The 18,991-nt window shown below is 37.9% G+C and overlaps 1 protein-coding gene across 1 annotated transcript; it reads left to right on the top strand.

The window, feature by feature from the left end:
• Positions 1-2,155: 2,155 nt before the first annotated feature.
• On the top strand, positions 2,156-18,827 carry LOC108678277 (dedicator of cytokinesis protein 3; the record flags this gene model as incomplete). Its single annotated transcript, XM_018166650.2, is given in 17 exon segments — positions 2,156-2,304; positions 2,835-2,920; positions 3,249-3,266; positions 4,239-4,401; positions 4,791-5,033; positions 5,472-5,666; positions 5,896-6,045; positions 6,616-6,774; positions 7,052-7,234; positions 7,562-7,726; positions 7,992-8,075; positions 9,140-9,240; positions 9,758-9,905; positions 10,311-10,471; positions 11,546-11,619; positions 11,889-11,998; positions 13,041-18,827. Coding segments are annotated over 17 exon segments (2,582 nt in total), but the record flags the coding sequence as incomplete, so codon positions are not given.
• Positions 18,828-18,991: the final 164 nt, after the last annotated feature.

Here is an 18,991-nt window from a genome sequence, read left to right as displayed (position 1 = left end):
CATCTCCATCTGTACCCATCACAGACCACCTCACCAAGCACAGACTCATCGCCTACACCCATGCTTGCTCTACCACTCTTTGTGCTGATCCTGGTTAGTGGTACTCCAGCCAATATAGTTTTCATTTATCTAAACTGTAGAGCTTCATGCGCTCCGTCTTATTCACCTCTATTGTATTGTTGTTCATGAGTATGATTTACCTGGTTGGTGTAATTTTGAAAAATTTGGAGCATTTACACATGCTTACAACGTGACAATTATTATATATCTTTATGGGTGAATTTCGAGACATTTTTTCATGACTTCTCTGTGCTTAATATTGTAACGATTATTACCTGATCGAATGAACTTCTAATTTAATAGTTTTTCCATATAAACTTATCATTTTATGTATCTTTTGGTCCCCATATTGTTCACGCAAAAAAGATGGAGATAAACAAATGTTTAATTTTTCCCTCAAACAAATGTTTGAGGGAAAACATTGAAAAGATGGAGATAAACAAATGTTAAATTTTTCCCTCGTGTCAGACGGACGTCGCGTGGTGGTGTCGAGCGCGTGTGAGCAGCTGCGTGCACATCTGCAGGCGAAGGTAGAGCTGCAGCTGTGCGCTCGTATCCTGGGGCAGGTCGTGTCCCTGCTGGCGGACCAGCGATCACAGCGACACTACGACGCCCGTCTGAGCAAAGCGCCCCTGGCTCCTGACGCCGCGCTAGAGCAGGACATTGAGACCCTTGTGCTGGGACTCATCGATGTCGTTATTGAAACCATTCTGTCCCTGCAATTCCAAAATGATACTTATGTAAGTAATACCTCGGAAAGTTCAATTGTAATATTAGATGTGTATAAGAGACAGGTTATGTCCAGTGCCCACCTAAAACCTCTGGGCCGATTCAGGTTCCCTAAATTCGTAGTGATTTTACTGATTGAAAGTTGTTTATTTCAAAAGAAGCTGTGTTACTAATTTTAATTGGAGGTAAAAAAGCATTAGAAGGCGTGTGGCGGAACTGCGCTTAGCGAAGTCGACTGTGTTTGAATATGGATTACTTACACCGAATTATCATTAGTCGTCTGCGGTCGATTGATTACACCAAGTTTTCATTAGGCGTTAGCCATCTACATAGGCATGTGCATCAGGAAGATACCGGTACTTTAATTTCATGGCTGTGACAATTAAGTCCTCTTCTGGGAAAGAATCTATCTTTTTATTTTTCTTTCAATGTACGTCAAGCGTTCTAATTGAAGCCGCGTGAAGAAAGTCGTAAAATTTGACTCGGAATGCCTGTTGCATGCTGACGAGGAAGAGCATTCCACTGCACTGAATTTCATTTCCTGTAATGCATCGCACGCTGAAGAACTTTCATCACATGCACTTTTGTACTAGGGACTTTCTCGTGATAATCAAGGGAATTGCTTCATTGCAGAACTCGTGGACGGTCACCCCTCTAAGTAGCGCAGCTACATCATCCTGCTGCTCGCTCGGAAATGGATGAGATGGCTTCATGCGTTTTTCGAATGTGCTTTATTTCGTTTTCATCCATAACTTCGCTTGTATTCGAAGCGCTAAAGATTTTCAATCAAGTTAAATATTATTTTTAGNTTTAAGAATTCAGTAAGTCTTATATCTCTATTCTTGCGTTGATTAATTTGGTAAAGGTTTGTACTGTGAAATATCACATTGTTTCTCTTTGTTGTCCGCTGCTTCCAGGGAGCATCTCAGTGCTTTGTGAGTATTTTCCCTATAAACTTTAATGTTCCCTATAAACTTTTATATTTTTATTTTTCCCTCATTTAATCCACACCTCCATTTCCGGACAAGTTTATTAGTTACCATATTTCTTTACATCGAAAAATTTTCCGAAGATCTGAAGTTGAAGTCAACAGCCTAATTTTTTCGGTTTACAAGAGCAACTTATAACACTCGTTTATAATAACGAAGATATTATTTCATAACAAAATCTGATCTTTATGATTTATCTATAATTGCTCGCTCATAAGTTCCATTAAGCTTCAATATCATTGACTATCATACCTTATTTATTGACTCAGTCACTAGTAGGTACCTGATCTAACATCATGTATGACTGAGTATTGTCTGTTATTCATCAGTGTACTTTAATTATTGCATGTGCTGCAGACTCACTTGTCTGTTCACAGACCAACAGCGAATATGCTTCGTGAGTAGCCTGGTGGGGCCGTTCCTTGAGATGACGCTGGTGCCGCAACCCGAACTACGACGAGCCACGCTTCCCATCTTCTTTGATCTACTGCAAGCTGAGCAACAGGCTAAAGGGAACTTCAAGCAGGTTCGGGATTTGGGTTCTTAGTTGCTATGTACAATTGGGAAGTAATGTTCCTTTCGTCACCGTCCCATTTTTAGCGCATTTTCTCATTTATGGAAAAAATGCACTATCGTACTCGCCATGTCCGTCTGTCCGTCCGTCTGTCCGTCCGTGACTACACGTTTTCGTCGACGAGAAAATGCGCTCTCTGTCACTCACTGCAGTGAGTTCTGAGTTATACTTTTTAGTATTTGGTATTAGTTTTGTTAAGGTTTGAGTTTTAAAATCAAAATCCATGCTGATGAGTGGTTGATATCAACATTCTCCGCAGTATTTAGCTAATAGTTATTGTATTTAATATAGGAACTGGGGAAAATAGTACCTACGTTAACTCAAAATTTTATTGGAGAGCGTTTGAGGTATACTAATTACCAACATATATGTCTCTTCAACTTGTTCCATTTGTGTGTATTTGATGGTGCTCATATTATCTGCCAAGTCTGATGTTTGTTTTGTTCCTGCATGTACGTAATTCATGCGTATTGTTATTTCAGGTGGAAACAGAACTCATCGACAAGTTGGACATTTTGATTAGCGAAAACAAAGGCAACGACCAATACCGTCAACTTTTCAACACCATGTGAGTCTTTTGCTCCTGCGTTTTCATTAATCTGGACTCTGAAACTGTATTTACCTTTAGTTGACAGTTCGTGTTAATTCTCCGATGCTTTTAGCCTAAAACATGGATGTTGAAAGTTATCTTTTTTATTTTTTCTTGGTATTCAAACGTTAAAATTTAAGGTCACTCTGTAGTCATAATATGTTAAAGATATTGTATTCATAATTAAACCTGTAAATATTTTAAGAATTCAGTAAGTCTTATATCTCTATTCTTGCGTTGATTAATTTGGTAAAGGTTTGTACTGTGAAATATCACATTGTTTGTCTTTGTTGTCCGCTGCTTCCAGGGAGCATCTCAGTGCTTTGTGAGTATTTTCCCTATAAACTTTAATGTTCCCTATAAACTTTAATGTTCCCTATAAACTTTAATGTTCCCTATAAACTTTAATGTTCCCTATAAACTTAAATGTTCCCTATAGGTAGTCTTTAATATTTTTATTTTCTTTTTTTTTTTTTTTTTTTTTTTTTTTTTTTTTTTTTTTTTTGTGGTCTTTCCCTAATTTAATCTGCTTTAGCAGATTATCCACACCCCTATTTCCGCACAAGTTTATTTAGTTACCACATGTATCAATGTCAATGAATATTCATTAGTGCTCACTCACTTTCTGGATATTTCTTGACATCGAAAATTTTTCAGAAGATCTGAAGTTGAAGTCAACAGCCTCGTTTTTTCTGTTTACAAGAGCAACTTATGACACTCGTTTATAATAAAGATTTTATTTCATAGCAAAATCTAATCATTGATCCTTCTTTAATTGCTTGCTCCAAAGTTCTGTTGAGCTTCAATATCATTGACTGTCATGCATTATTTTTTGACACATTCACTTATATCTGATCCAACATCATGTATGACTGATTATTGTCTGTTGTTCATTAGCGTGCTTTGATTATTGTCTGCTGCAGACTCACTTGTCTGTGCTGCAGACTCACTTGTCTGTGCTGCAGACTCACTTGTCTGTGTTGCAGACTCACTTGTCTGTGCTGCAGACTCACTTGTCTGTCCTACAGACTCACTTGTCTGTCCTACAGACTCACTTGTCTGTCCTACAGACTCACTTGTCTGTCCTACAGACTCACTTGTCTGTCCTACAGACTCACTTGTCTGTCCTACAGACTCACTTGTCTGTCCTACAGACTCACTTGTCTGTCCTACAGACTCACTTGTCTGTCCTACAGACTCACTTGTCTGTCCTACAGACTCACTTGTCTGTCCTACAGACTCACTTGTCTGTCCTACACTCACTCGTCTGTCCCAGACTCACTTGTCTGTCCTACAGACTGCTGGAGAAGGTGCGCAGCGATGACCCGGTATGGCGGGACAGCGGCGCAGCGTTCGTACAGTCAGTGACGCGGCTGCTGGAGCGCCTGCTCGACTACCGCAGCGTCATGCAGGGCCACGATAACAGCGATAAGAGGATCAGCTGCACCGTCAACCTCCTCGTACGTATCATTATTATTATGATGATAATGATAAGACTACCGCAGCGTCATGCAGGGCCACGATAACAGCGATAAGAGGATCAGCTGTACCGTCAACCTTCTCGTACGTATCATTATTATTATGAACATCAATTTTTTATTAATGTTATTTTATTAATGTTATTATGAGCATTAATTTTTTATGAATGTTTATTTTAATAATCTTATTATGAACATTATTTTTTTAATGTTATTCCTGGTATTCTATAAAAGAGTATCGAATCGTCTTGTACAAGCATTGATTTTGGTATCTTTCTTATCACTATAATGATCTTTTTTTTATTTATATTATCCATGTTATTCTACGAAAAGAGTATCTACGTTTTGTTTAAGCATTGATTTTTGTGCAGAACTTCTACAAAAACGAGGTAAACAGACAGGAGATGTACACGCGCTACATCTACAAGCTACACGACCTACACTTGCCTGCTGGTAACTACACAGAGGCGGGCTTCACGCTTCAGCTTCACGCTAACCAGCTCGACTGGAGCAGCCGAGTCCTGCACGCTGATTTGCTGTATCCTGCACAAACAGAGCTAACCCGCAAGGAGTATATCTACAAGAAAATAATCTCTTATTTCGACAAAGGAAAGGTCAGGCGACATTTGGATCCCATTAGCGTCTGTTACATAATAGTTACCTACTCACTACTTCCTTTCCCCATACTAGCGTCTATGTTAATCTTTACCTACTTTTGCACATGCTACAGTTCAGGAAAATGTTGCTTGTTAATCTTTTCTTAACATCGTTATTGCATTTGTCTGTTTTTTGATGTAGAAATTGAACGTTCAACGATAGGCTTCATGTTCCGAATGAATTTGCTTGTAAAACAAAGTGTATAACCTGTAGCCATAATACCCCATCGAAATATTTCTTTCTTTATATTAAACAAATTTGTCTTCGTCTCGATAGTTCCGTCATAATTTATTATATTGTAGTAGGTAATAATATTATAGTAATGATAAATGTATTTTTGTTCGCATATACCTATTTATTTTATCAATAATATGAAATACATCATGATGTTTCAGTGTTGGGAGGAAGGCATTCCTCTCCTAGAAGAGCTTGCCAACCTCTACCGTCGACGTCTGTTCGACTACCATCGCCTGAGCGAAGTACTCGAGATGCAGGCTTCTTTCTACCAACAAATACTCACCGGCAAGCGATATGATAATGAGTACTTCAGAGTCGGCTTCTACGGCATGGGATTGCCGCTTTTTGTTCGGGTGAGTTCGCTGTTTGTTCCGTACTGATCTTTTATTGACGTGCAATTGTCTTTTTGGAATTTGTACCTACCAAAGACCTTAAGCAATCATAATGAATTTTTAACAGTACTAATTTCTTGACAGTAAAACTAAAGTTTTGAAAGAAGAAAATTTACAAACTAGGTGCGATCTATGGAAGTTTTTTATATTTGGAGTAACATTTTTAAGTGATCTTTATCCTGTGTTCTAGAATAAGGCGTTCATTTACCGTGGACTCGAATACGAACAAATCGGCGCGTTCACTGAGCGCATTCAGAGCGAATTTCCACAAGCCAAGTTGCTGTCGTACAACATGCCTCCTGACGACGCCACCAAGTCCTCTTCAGACCAGTTTATTCAGGTATTCATCAACGCGATTAGTAACTTGAAGGTTATTGATACTGTAGCATTGTAGTAGCAGCGCCGAGATGAGCCGTGGGTTCGAGCCTCGGGAAGATCAGTTAATTCCTCTATGTCGCTCATAGCTTGATAGCCGACAAGGGCGGTGTCTCAGCATGACCGTGGGCGGTGCCCTAGAGCTAATTTTGGCTACCTGTTGCTTTGGTCATCGTAAGGTCTAAAAATAATCGGAGGAAAAAAATTAAGTTTTTAGTTTGGGTAAAAACAGTGAATGCTTTCCTCGCTGCTTGCAATTGCATCAAAGCCTTAATTACAAGATTACCATCAAAGCTTCAATTTTGTGCATTTAATTGAAACCTTGTGATTTAAGATTGGAAGAACTGAATATTGATTAATCTTTGACCTACGGATATAGGTACTCTTTTTACATTTAAGAGTTGACCTTTGACTTTCGAATATACTCTTTTTAAATTTAAGAGTTGACTTTTGACTTGCGGATATATACCCTTTCTCAAAGTAAAAGTATCTTTTATTCGCCCATATTCAATAATTCGCTGCTTGTTTCCTCAAGATCTGTGCGGTGAAGCCGGTGCCGGAGCCACGGCCGGAGTTCGAAGGCGTAGAGATCGACGAGCGCGTCCTCAAGTACTACAACAACAACAACGTCTACAAGTTCATCTATAACAGACCTAACGCTCGCGGCCATACTGATAAGGACAATGAGTTCAAGGTTCATTCTTTACCGTTTTGATGTACCGCTAAAATAATTCAAAATTATTGTAATTATTATTTAAAATGCTTTCAAAATTATTTTAGTTAAGAAATCTCTTGCTTAAGATTTCAGATTGTGACTGCTTGTACATGTAGATCTAACGTGAAGTCAATTCTTCACGCAAGCTTACCTCCCTCCATCTTACCTCGTAGCTATTGCCTGTACACATCATTGCCCTAATTTATAAATCCATTAAATTAATATGCAGAAAGTATATCTGTAACTTATCACACAGAACCTGTGGATCGAGCGCATCACATACACGATCAGCTCGCCCCTGCCTGGCATCCTGAAGTGGTTTGAAGTGGAGCACCAGAGCGTCGAGCAGATCTGTCCTCCACAGAACGCCTGTGAGACTGTGCACAACCGCGCCAAGGAGATCAAGAACACCGTCAGTCATTACCGTGCTAACCCCAAGGTATGTCCTCCGCCATAATTTCAATGTGTATGTATTTTCTATTGTGTAGATTACATGTGCCTATTTCTTCAATGCCGACGCTTCTATTCTATGGGAAAAAGCCCCTTATTCAATGTGTATGCTTTTTCTAATGTGTAGATTACATGGGCCTATTTCTTCAGTGCCGACGCTTCTATTCTATTCTATGGGAAAAAGCCCTTGCTTAAAAGTCTTTGTGATGACATTAAGGGGTAAAGTTCAAATTGCAAATTCATTTCAATTTGAAGGGGAATTCACTAAAAGTTTAATGTACTGTTTTTCTCATGAGTGATAATTATTAAATTACAGGACAACATTCAACCGTTCACGATGCTGCTGAAGGGAGCCATTGATGCGGCTGTGAATGGTGGTATCGCGATGTATTTGTCGGCATTCTTCACCTCCGACTACCTCAGCGAGCACCCCGAGCATGCGGGCTGGGTGGGCCAGCTTAAACTTCATCTCGTCACACTCGTAAGTTAAAATTAAAACATTTTACATCACTAGTTTATCCTCACTGCAAGAACAACCCTTCTGAGGCTAAATGATTTTACTATGTAATAATCGCACTTAGTGATGTACGATGTAATAATCGCAATGATGAAGGTACACTTGTACCTATGTAGTCCGACAATAGTTACTCACTACAGGATCATAACATTATTCTCTAATAACTTATATAAAGTCTACTTTAAGCTGTTGTACTCAAAAAAAACTTAACGTGCGTGATGTTCTTCAGACGAACCTGCTGGAAACTGCGCTGGACCTGCACGGCAAGATCGCCCCCACAGACACCCTGCCGCTGCACCACATGCTCATCGACGTAAGAGTTTAACACTTAACCTTTAAACTAATTATTATGTATGCTGTTCCCATGTGACTCTTATCCTATTTTTGTATACTTTCTTCTCCAGTAAGGTCTGCAATTTTTTTTCCTATTATTAATGTCTGGGTACTACACTGGGCTTATTTCTGTCGAGTTTGTGAGCCTTTTGACATTGTACTAGCGCCTTGTTTTATATTATATGTTGGTAAAAAATATTTTTTTTTTTCATTTGTTGCTTATGGTATTATTTTGATAGGAGCTTCCTTTCGTCAATTTCTAAGTAGCAACATTTTGTTCCATTTGTACAAGTTCTGATCGAGGTCGAACTGAAGTTTGCCGCAATTCGTTTAATTCTTCCTAATTCCTTAATTGCTGCCTTTATCATCAGGTAACTGTTCACATTGTTGTTCAATGTTACTTTTATTGTTCGATGTTTAGTTGTTCAAGAACATACAATACAAAATGAAGCTTGTATGAAAGTGAATCGTGTTGCTTGATACTGAGAGGTTCATTTATTTTTACAAAATGTGTTTTCCCATTGTAGTTCTATGTTAACCTCTCTTTGTTACTCGATGTCCAGGTGTTCGTGAGCATATAATAAATAGTGAAACGAGTCCAAATGAGAGTCGTTTTGTGTGAGACTGAGAGGCTCATTTGTTTCCGTATAGTCTGTTTTTCAATTGTTTTTCTTATCTCCTTTATTGTATTTATTTCTTGTGTGTTCTTTGTACGTTCACCAATGGTAGTTCAATGTTCTCCTATCCCTGTTCCATGCTTTTCAGGCGTTGGAGAACATACAATACCAAAATAGCAAATAAATATCTAAGAACAAGTCGCATTGCGCCAGACTTAGAAGCTTATTGTAGTTATTTGTTGTTTTTTTCTCTAATGATAGTACTATGTTGCTCGGTGTCCAGGTGTTAGAGAACATAAAATACCAAAATATGAAATAAATATCTAAGAACAAGTTGCATTGCGCCAGACTTAGAGGCTTATTATAGTTATTTTTTGTATGTTTTTCTGTGTTCTCCAATGATATTTCTATGTTGCTCGGTGTTCAGGTGTTCAAAGGCATGCAGAACAAAGTGACTCGTCCCCACACCCACAGACGCGCAGACTCCGATCCTGCCACTGAGTTCCGCAGGATTGGCTCCATCATCAAGTGAGTGGCAGTGAATAATTACGCAGGATTGGCTCCATCATCAAGTGAGTGGCAGTGGACAGTTCCGCAGGATGGGCTCCATCATTAATATGGAAACAATGGAGATCAAATCTAGTGCATTTATTCGAAGAATTACGCATATAAATGATGCTTCTACGGAAGGGGTCTGAGGCTCTCTAAGCGAAAAACTTTTTTATGTTCACGTAGCGGCTCAAGTACTTGTAGTGGCCACAGTGCACGTTGCCGTCTATTTCACGTCTGTGATTGGTGAGTTTTTAGTAAAACTACTTTTGATAGTACAGCTCTGCTAGGCTCGCGTTCGGTTCGGATCCCGGCATGCTGTGATGATTTGAAGTCGGCATACCTGCGTGGCCGTAAGCGGCTCATATGATAAACTCTAAACTAAACTGATAAATTTATATTTATTTGGTGAATGTCACTTTTTGCAATTCATCAGATAAACTCTAAACTCAAAAACTTGTGGACAATTTAGCGGCTAAAGTTCCGTTGTTCACAGTTCGCCACTACCGCCGGTGCCGAGTGGTGCGGGCAGCAGCAGCGGCACGTCGCTCTCAGGCTACTCGTCTCAACGATCCTCACAATCCTCGTCACTTTACTATCACAATTCCGTCTCTCAAGAGGACGACTTCTACTCCAGACCCATGGTCAGTTACTATAAATAAATACTTTTGTTATTATTTTATTTGATATCTAACTTATACTAATTTTATTATCAGATAGTATAATTTCATATGTATCGCACGATGATCTATTATTATATATAATACTTCATATCCTCCTTAATAGGCCTTATGTGACCCAAATGCCGTTTGTGTTGAGCTTATTTCTCTTTATTATCAATTTAGAATGTTTCTGATACCGATAGACTCATGTTCAATTAACCATAAATCGATACTTTTCATTGTGAAATTTAATAATTCACATTATATACCTCGTGATGACGTACGACCTCCCCGAGCAAAGCCTGCCATTCAGGATTAACGTGTATTACTTTTTTTCGTTAATATTTATTAACAGTAAAAATGTAGCAAAATATCCGAATTTTCCAGGAAATGCGGTGCGAAGATAGCGGAAACGGAAGCAACGGGGGACGGGAAGGCCGTCCGCGTTCCGTGGTTGTGGGGGGTGACAGCCGGGGGACTTCCCCCCACCCCCTCACCCGCACCACCACCACCAACTCCTACGAGTTTGTTCTCCCTCACCACCACAGGTAATGGTTCATTCAACAAAAAATTTGTGTTCAACTCCACTAAAATTCCGCTACTCTTGAAGCTGAATAAATTTTAAGCTGCGATTGAATAAAGTTCCATGAAAAGAAGTACTTTTCTGCACATAAAATTTTCCGAAAAATCGACAATGATTTGGTTGTAAAATGCCCATTGTTTATAAATGCAGTGTAGCAAGCCTAATTTTGTATCACATTATATATTGTGGCCATCTATATTAAAAATAGATGAAAATAATAAATAAATAGAAAAGTAGTGCCAAGTTATGTTACGTGTGCCAGTGAAACACTGGAGGAACCGTTGGTTCGTTAGCCGTTTTAATTGCATTCATATACATTGCATATATTGCATTGCATTCATATATTGCATATATTATTACTTTTTTCGTCATTTAAAGTAGCTTAAAATTTATTCCGCTTTTGGAAAGTTTCATCTGCTTTTAAGTGTTAGACTTGCATTTTTACTTATTTGTATGCTTCTTTTGCCTGATAATTATCATACCATAAGATGCACTTTGTTTTCGTAGTTTTATTGTTATTTGTCCAGTTTCGATATCTGTGCTAAGAGTGCGTTTGTTTATAATTATCATATCATAACACTAATGAAAGTCAATTTATATGTTCTATTTGCACAACGTATGGACGTTACTAACTTAATAGTTCGTTATTCGGAATCTCAATACACCCCAAACGTCCAGATTATTTGGAACTATGTTGTAAACTATGTATGTAAACTATGTAGAACTATGTAAATTTGGACATTTATCGTGGACGCGTTTATTAATGTAGATTTTATGTGCTGCTTGTCATATTATGTGTCACGCGACGTATCATTAACGTGTTTATAATTCCGCCCATAATAAGAGGCAAGAGAAGCTTTAATTATAGATGAAAATTCCCGCGATGAATGGTCGAATGTTATAACGTGTGATGACGTCGAGCGTGATAACGTCGATTGTGATAACGACGAGTGTGATAACGTTGATTGTGATAACGACGAGTGTGATGACATCGAGTGTGATGACATCGAGTGTGATGAGAGTGTCCCTGTGTTCCCAGTCCCCAGCACTCGAGCAAGGACTGGAATCATTCCCAGGAATCCCTGCCGCCCGTCCCCCCACTCCCCCCTCGAGGTATTGTGTATTGCTTCATTATTCACTAAAATAATTTGTTGTGTGTTCTAAGCATTGGTATTTCCATGTTTCTTACTGAATATTATCGATGATCTTAAAATATATTATAAAGTAAATTATGTTTTCTGAACCGGGAAGCTTCTCGTACTAGGCCCCACTCCATTTTCCTCAATTTCAAGTATCAGTTATTTACTCGTGATAGTTAATATATATGATATATGATACATTAGCAATATAAAGCATGTATTACTTATGTAAATAATTGGCAGGGAGTGATCGCAGCAGCGGACGCTCGAGCGTGGCGAGCGTTCGTCTGGACGATGCGCCGCCTCCAGTTCTGCCCAAGCGAACCACCTGCTACAAGAAAATATCCAACCAGGTTAATTTTCTCGTTCAATTTTATTCTAAAATTTGTAGAATATTCTAGATTTTTTTATTAAAATGCTGATGATGCCAGCGAATAAAAATGCTCATCTGTTTGCTGATTATCATCTGTTTGCTGACTATCATCTGTTTGCTGACTATCATCTGTTTGCTGACTATCATCTGTTTGCTGACTATCATCTGTTTGCTGACTATCATCTGTTTGCTGACTATCATCTGTTTGCTGACTAATGACATTTTCTTTCGGTTTCTATTCATGTAACGAATGAACACGAAGGGAAACTATAATTAGGCTCAGTTTCTTTCTTCCACGTTAAGTTCAAACGTAATATTCACATGATAAAAATGTTGTAATTTACATGCAGCAAAGATTCCATGAAAGTTACAAATGATTTTCACTAAACTTTAAAATGAGCCGGCACAGTGATGGTGTTCAGCGAAGAATTTTTTTTATAATAGTAGAACAATATTTAATAACGTCTTGGGAAATTAAAATTTTTATTAATTATGGCATGCCTGAAAAATAAGTAGACCCGTTGAAGAAGAATCTGTCCTTAAAATGCTGGTGGAAATTCTATATCACTACCCTGTCTATTGGAGTTCTTCAGCCATCTTGGGAATGATCTAATTTAACTAACATTCAATAAAATTTGATATGAAACTTAGTGAAAAAAAAAATACTTTTTTGGATAGCCTGATTAACAAATTTGAAGTGACTATGTTACTGTGTACAAAGTAGGTGCTTTTTGTTAAACAAAAAGCTTACGGCAATTTAATGAAATAGTATACATTCATATTGGATTTGAAATCACACATTGGCAATAGGCTCTCCTATCTAATACTAGTGATAATCAATTATACAAAGAAAGCCAATCGGAAAATACGCATCCCAAATGGGTTTCCTGACCGGGAATTGAACATGAACTGCCGATGCAGTTGATCTTTCCAAGTCCCAGATATACTACTCCTTACCTTGCTATTCTAATTATAAGAAAAGCATTTTTTGAAATTCGCTTCTACGGTTTTGTCCCCTCCAGCTGTCGGCACCTTCGATATTCGCATTTGCGGACGACGCCGTGAACGGCACGAGTGTTTTCCACCCTGGCCTCGAAGCCTCTTCTTCGCTCAGCCAAGTCTCACCCCGCAATGTCCGCTCGCCTCCTCCTCCACCTATTCCTCCTAAGCAGTTATCTACGTCATCCAGCATGCCCCACACCCCACACTCCCCAAATGATTCTGTAGAATCCTCCCTGCACGGGTCGCGCGAGGACCTCACGCCCCTCGTGTCAGAGTTTGAGATGAGCGCCATCTTGGGCACCGAGGGTAGTTTGTTGCTGATGGACGACGACGTTGCAGACTCGGTGGCCACTGAAAATTACTCTATTCCGTTGAGGCTGCGGCAGCCTTATGCACCAGAACCCCCACACTAAAATTCTGCTCCACGGCTTTTCGACACGCACTCTAAGGTTTTTTATTGACGAATTTAAACCTTCGTGTACAGACAGCACCTCTCGGTCCCAGTACTTTATGTGCAAATGACATTGACGATGGTTAATTTATCCGTAGACAAAGGGTTAAAGCAATGTTCTGTGACAATTTGAAACTATTTAGGATTATTGTTTTTCGATCCTGTCAAAGAAGCATGTAAATCGCTGTGAAAGTTCAAACTATGTAAGTAAGTCCCAGCAGTCACTGAAAGATCACTTGGATCCTCTGAGACTATTAGCTTTTCTTGAGGCGTGTGTATTTAGCTTGTGAAAGAAGCTAAATTTCCCTGAGCAGCTTAACACAAGAAAAATACTCTCTGCCTCATAATATAATGTGTTAGGTTTTATACATGTAAAATGTAGCCAACGGTCAGTATTTCGACTCGCTATCTTCCGGACTGCATTTCAGCTATTTTGCTCAGTCATTTAGAGTCATAGATTATGAATGAGGTGGAATGCGTGCCTCTTTAGAACTTTGTAGCTTTTGTGACTTTGACTTGGGTTAGATTTCAGTCAATGTGTATTACTAAGAGATACTTCACTTATGGAGGAGTAACTATAAAGATCATAATTGATTGCGTAACCTGTTAACTGAATCCAAAATTGGATATTCGGTTGAGCAGTCTTGGGTATCTATATTGGATTTTCATGTTAGCCGACACTATCTTATTGGCGTGCACTTGAAACGAAACCCGAGAATTTCTCCACGAGTGACAGTATTTACTGGTTTACTTTAGCTACTGTTTTGAAATGTATAGCATTTGCTTCTCCCGGTCATGTTAAAGCCCTGAGAAGAAGTTCTGACCTTACTTCCTTTTAGAATCGGTAGCCTACATTTTAATTCACTACATGTTTTTTTCAATTTCTGCGTATATCAAGTGTTGCCTATTGGATTCGTGACTTCTGTTTTTATTTCTATTAAATTTTGTTTTATCAAGACTCGTCCTTGTAATGTTCAGCGGATGATCACAAGGCATTTAAACTAATATATACGTATTCATATAATATTTTGGGTTATAGGAGGACATTGCTGTCTTTAATTTCCAGCTTCATGCCTCTGTTATTAGGCCGTTACAGTGTGATTACATTTTGGGACGTTTTCTCTTCAGTTTTTCGGCCTTCTTTTAATCTTCTGTTGATAAGCTCCTAATTTTTGTTCTTTTAAACTTTAATTCCTCTTGTTTCTGTGCCCATTTGAGCTGCTGTGCAACTTTTTCCTACAAGTATTTTGTTATTTAGTTCGGAAGTTAGTTTTTAATTGCCTTAATTTACTGTTATGTTTTTATTAAAGAATTTGTCACTAGCAAGTTTGGTCAACATTTATTTTTATATACGAGTATGTGTATAACTTATGTTTTATGAAATGCATGATATTATTTATATAATCGACTGTAGCTATTATTTTTAACTGGTTAATTGCTCAGCATGTGACGTGCTAATTTCACTTTAAATATTCACGTATTAATTCTCACCTTAAATATTTTACCAGCATTAATAATTGAGAAATGATGAAGACATTGCGATAATTAAATTAAAAGTAATACTAGACTGAATGAACATTATTGAAGTATTAATTTCGTTCTTCATTTGCATGGTCAAAATGAAGGATATTGCCTTGATGTTTATCATCATTTGGAATCATTATTGCTCAGCATCGCATTTTCATTCATTTTCATTTTTTTAAACTTTGATAATATTCATTAAATGTTTGTGCTTTGCGGTGCGTGATGCACAGAGAGATTTTGAATTAGGATTAATTCCACACTTGGTTTAAATAGCCGAATTTCACTTCTCATATGTTTTAAATCCTTCTATTTTCTAATATATACTATATATTCTAATATATATCACTCAAATGCGCTAATATTTTCTCGACAAAATGAATGGATTAAAGTTAATATGCTCAGTGAACTTCCTGATTTAAGTAATCTGGCTCGAAAAAAAAAACACACGCACATTTTGATCCTAAATACTCGTATATCCTTGTATTTGAAATGAGGTTTGAATTTCAATTCTAAGAAGCATGATTGCTCGAGCGAACAAAACGAAATGAAATCTTATGGCGCTGGGAATTGAAATCTCAGAGACTGTGAAGGAGGCTGAAGCATTTTCGTCGCTACCTTGTGATGCCGTTTCATTCAATGAAGCGATGAATTATTATGAATTGTTTCTGCAGCTTTTGGAAGACGAATGATCTGCTATAGTTTTAATTTTTGTCGTATTGGTACTAGAATATTAAGGCTACTCGTGATTAATTGTCATTTTCAGGCAAAAAACTTTTTGATCATGCGATAACCGACAACCCATTTAATTTCCTTGTCCAGACGTATTGTGATCGCTTTTGATGCATTTCTTTGAAATTTGCGTTCACTCATTTCATTCTTTATCATCAAGTTTTATTGAAGATCTTCTCTGGACTGGCCTTGTGTTCCAACTCGTATGTTTATCGTCTCCCTAAAATGCTACAAAACAATTAGGTTAACAATACTAGATGTACGCCTGAAGTCGAAATTAATAGTTATCTGAATATTCTGAACAAGACTCCTCATATCTTCCCCTCTTACGCATATCAACTCTTCCACAATCAACGAATTTCCGACTTTCTAGTCGATCCCATTAGGTAAGTATCGTACAATATAAATTTAAGTCTCCGTATGAATAACTTATTCATTCACGCATTTCAGCATGATTCATTCGGTGCCCATTGAATTCATCCTTAAGCTCATTAAATTCTCGGCTTTTGGTTGTTGTTCATTAGGCAAGTCGCGCTGAGTAGCTCTTGTTGCAATATTAAATTAGATTTTAATGAGATTATTTCAAATGACACGCTCCTTGCGGTTCTACTTGCGTGAGAAAACGATGGATTGCATTTCCCAATCAAACGGTTTAAACGAGTTCAAAAAGTTTTATTTTTTTTAATAGTAGCTCTTTAAACGCAATTTTGTCGTCAATTTACTTTATTAATTTTTTTACGAACTAAGCTTCAATTAATTTTCAATTCCCTAACATAAGGTAGGATATAGAAATTATTCTTATATAAAATCGTATCTTCGGGTATATCGATAATAATTAATGATATTCGCCTACGGTATACAGGCAGAGATTTGGCTGCCAGATGTCGACTTAATCCGTTCCTCATCTGTTGCGTTTCATTGACTTTAATGTTAAGGTGCATTGTCGAAATTTTGTCCGCTTACCGCCACAAAAAATGTCTATTTTATCGAGGTGATTTTGATGGAATACTACAGCTACTCGCCGCTACTAGAATATTTCTATTGCGTTCTGTGTACAAGTTTACGACGGCTTCATGTTGCCTTTTTAATTGTCTTTAACTTCGATTAATTTTAAGTGAAGCGTACCAAAGACACGAGTTCCTCGCATTCCTATTCCAGTGTTGCTCGAAATTTTGTGGATTTGAAGTTTGTCTTATGTTTTTAATTTTCGTCCCGATTTCATTTTATGTCGAGTGCTACATTTCAACTGATATACGGTTTCACGTTTTTTTTAGTGTCGAAACCTAAAATTGCGTTCACAACGTCTTTTGAATTAATGTTCTCTCAACACCGCCGTTGATATTGAATTGACTTTTTTAAAGTAACCTTTTTGATGGGCTCAACGAGACGGTCATGTTGGATTACAGGATTATTGTAGCGCCAATAATCAAAAGTTAGCTCCGTTAGTTGTATTCATAATTTACTTTCTCTAGTCTGCATTTTGTAAATTTTATGTTTTCGTTTGTATAGTAGTGTATAAAATTCTAATTGCTCGTCTGTTTGCTCTGAACCATTGTCAATATTTGGCTGCTGTACCAATTTACCATCTGATCAGTTGGCCAGCTGTAACCAGTGCATATGGCATCTACCCTCTTTCATTGTGTTAGAAAGTACGAATGTTTCGTCAAGTACAACTGTATAAAGAATATTTGTGTAGCATCTACAGACGGATATTATCTAGTGCTACTCCTAAATATCCTATACCAAAAATTTTACTTTCACGATACCAACAAAGACCCATGCTCCTACGATTCCTTGTTACGATCCTAGTTTGCTGTATGAGCAGGATGCATATATTCTTTTGTTAGTTTTCCAGTCTAAATGTCAAATTGTGTATGAAACAAATGTTTGATGATAGACACCAGTGCAGCTATGAACCATGAGGTTTTGCCATCACCTAATTTATGTTCAAATTCAACAAGCGTCGCTAAAAATTAGGCCAGGTTATTCTAAATTCATATGAAAAGGCCTCTTCTGACGCGTGTCGTTGTTCACTTGGAGTTTTGTTGCACTTTTCTTAACTAGTAAATTTGTTCGAGAGCGCCTCGCTACAGAGCTCGCGCTCTCTGATGCGAGTTGGAATTTCTTGTGCTGCAGGATTTGACGGCAATGTTTCTATCGTGCGGGACCTTATGTAAGAGAAACATTGACCATTGTGTATGAGATCTGATGTTAGATTATCTTAATTTTTGTTGTTCGCCTGTACTTTCTTGGTTTATCAACCCTCAAAAATGTAAATATCTTTGCATTGGTCATTTATATACCTTTGCGTCACCATCCGCTAATTTTGATTGATTTATATTTGTGACTTCCGCAGCGAGATGGTTTTATAGCTGACACGCTAGTCAAGCATTATAATATACACAAAAATTCGATTTTTTACTTTGTTGCGCGCGGCTGCTGGGGTGAAGAAGATCTAAATTTTAATGTATTCTGCCTGCCGCCAATTTTGAATTGTGCTCCTGTGCCTGAATTGAACGTAACCCCGGGCGTATTGAACTGACTAAAGGACCGGTTTTTTTTAGGCGGAACAATGGCCAGCTGTCGGCCGGCTACCGACATCATTCAGGTTTGAAGAAAAAATATTATATCCATTACTTTAAACGTTGCCGTCCGCGTGTCGTTAACCTTCTCATCCTCTCATTTTGACGAAATCTACTAATATTGTGCAATATAAAAATTTGCGCCAATGCAGAATACAATTTGCGCTGGTAGAGTCAAATTTACATCGATACTTGAACTGTGTTTTTGCATGCAGGCTAAGAATGTGTGTTGTGATCATTATTTTCATTTCAATGGCACCACACGTAATAAAACTGTGTGGGAATCGCATATCGAATAAAAAATTTTCATGTGCTTCGCGTTGCATACCTCGATTGCAAAAAAAATGGGTTGATTTGTATCGCCAAAGTCGGGGTTGTCTCCTGTCCTGACTTGAAATGGTGCTGGTTTATCTCAACCCGCACACTTGCATCAAACGTACTCTACTTCCTGTAAAAACTACGTACCTTCTTACTGTATAATATTAGCGGTATAATTTCGATCAGAATTAATGTGCCATTAATGAGGAGTTTCATTTTCCATTAACAATTTCGTAACGGTTTCTTCACTTGTCGTTGGCCCAAAGACTGACGTCGATGTACAAATTAAGAATTTATCGTACTATTTTCCTGCCAGTATAAACGTACGAGAGCAAATAATCGGTCCTAACACTGAAAAATATACTCC

The sequence above is a fragment of the Hyalella azteca genome, unplaced genomic scaffold (genome assembly GCF_000764305.2).
Source record: "Hyalella azteca isolate HAZT.00-mixed unplaced genomic scaffold, Hazt_2.0.2 contig14766, whole genome shotgun sequence".
Lineage (NCBI taxonomy): Eukaryota > Metazoa > Arthropoda > Malacostraca > Amphipoda > Hyalellidae > Hyalella > Hyalella azteca.
Note: the sequence above shows the minus strand (reverse complement) of the source record. Positions and strands in the feature narration are given on the sequence as shown.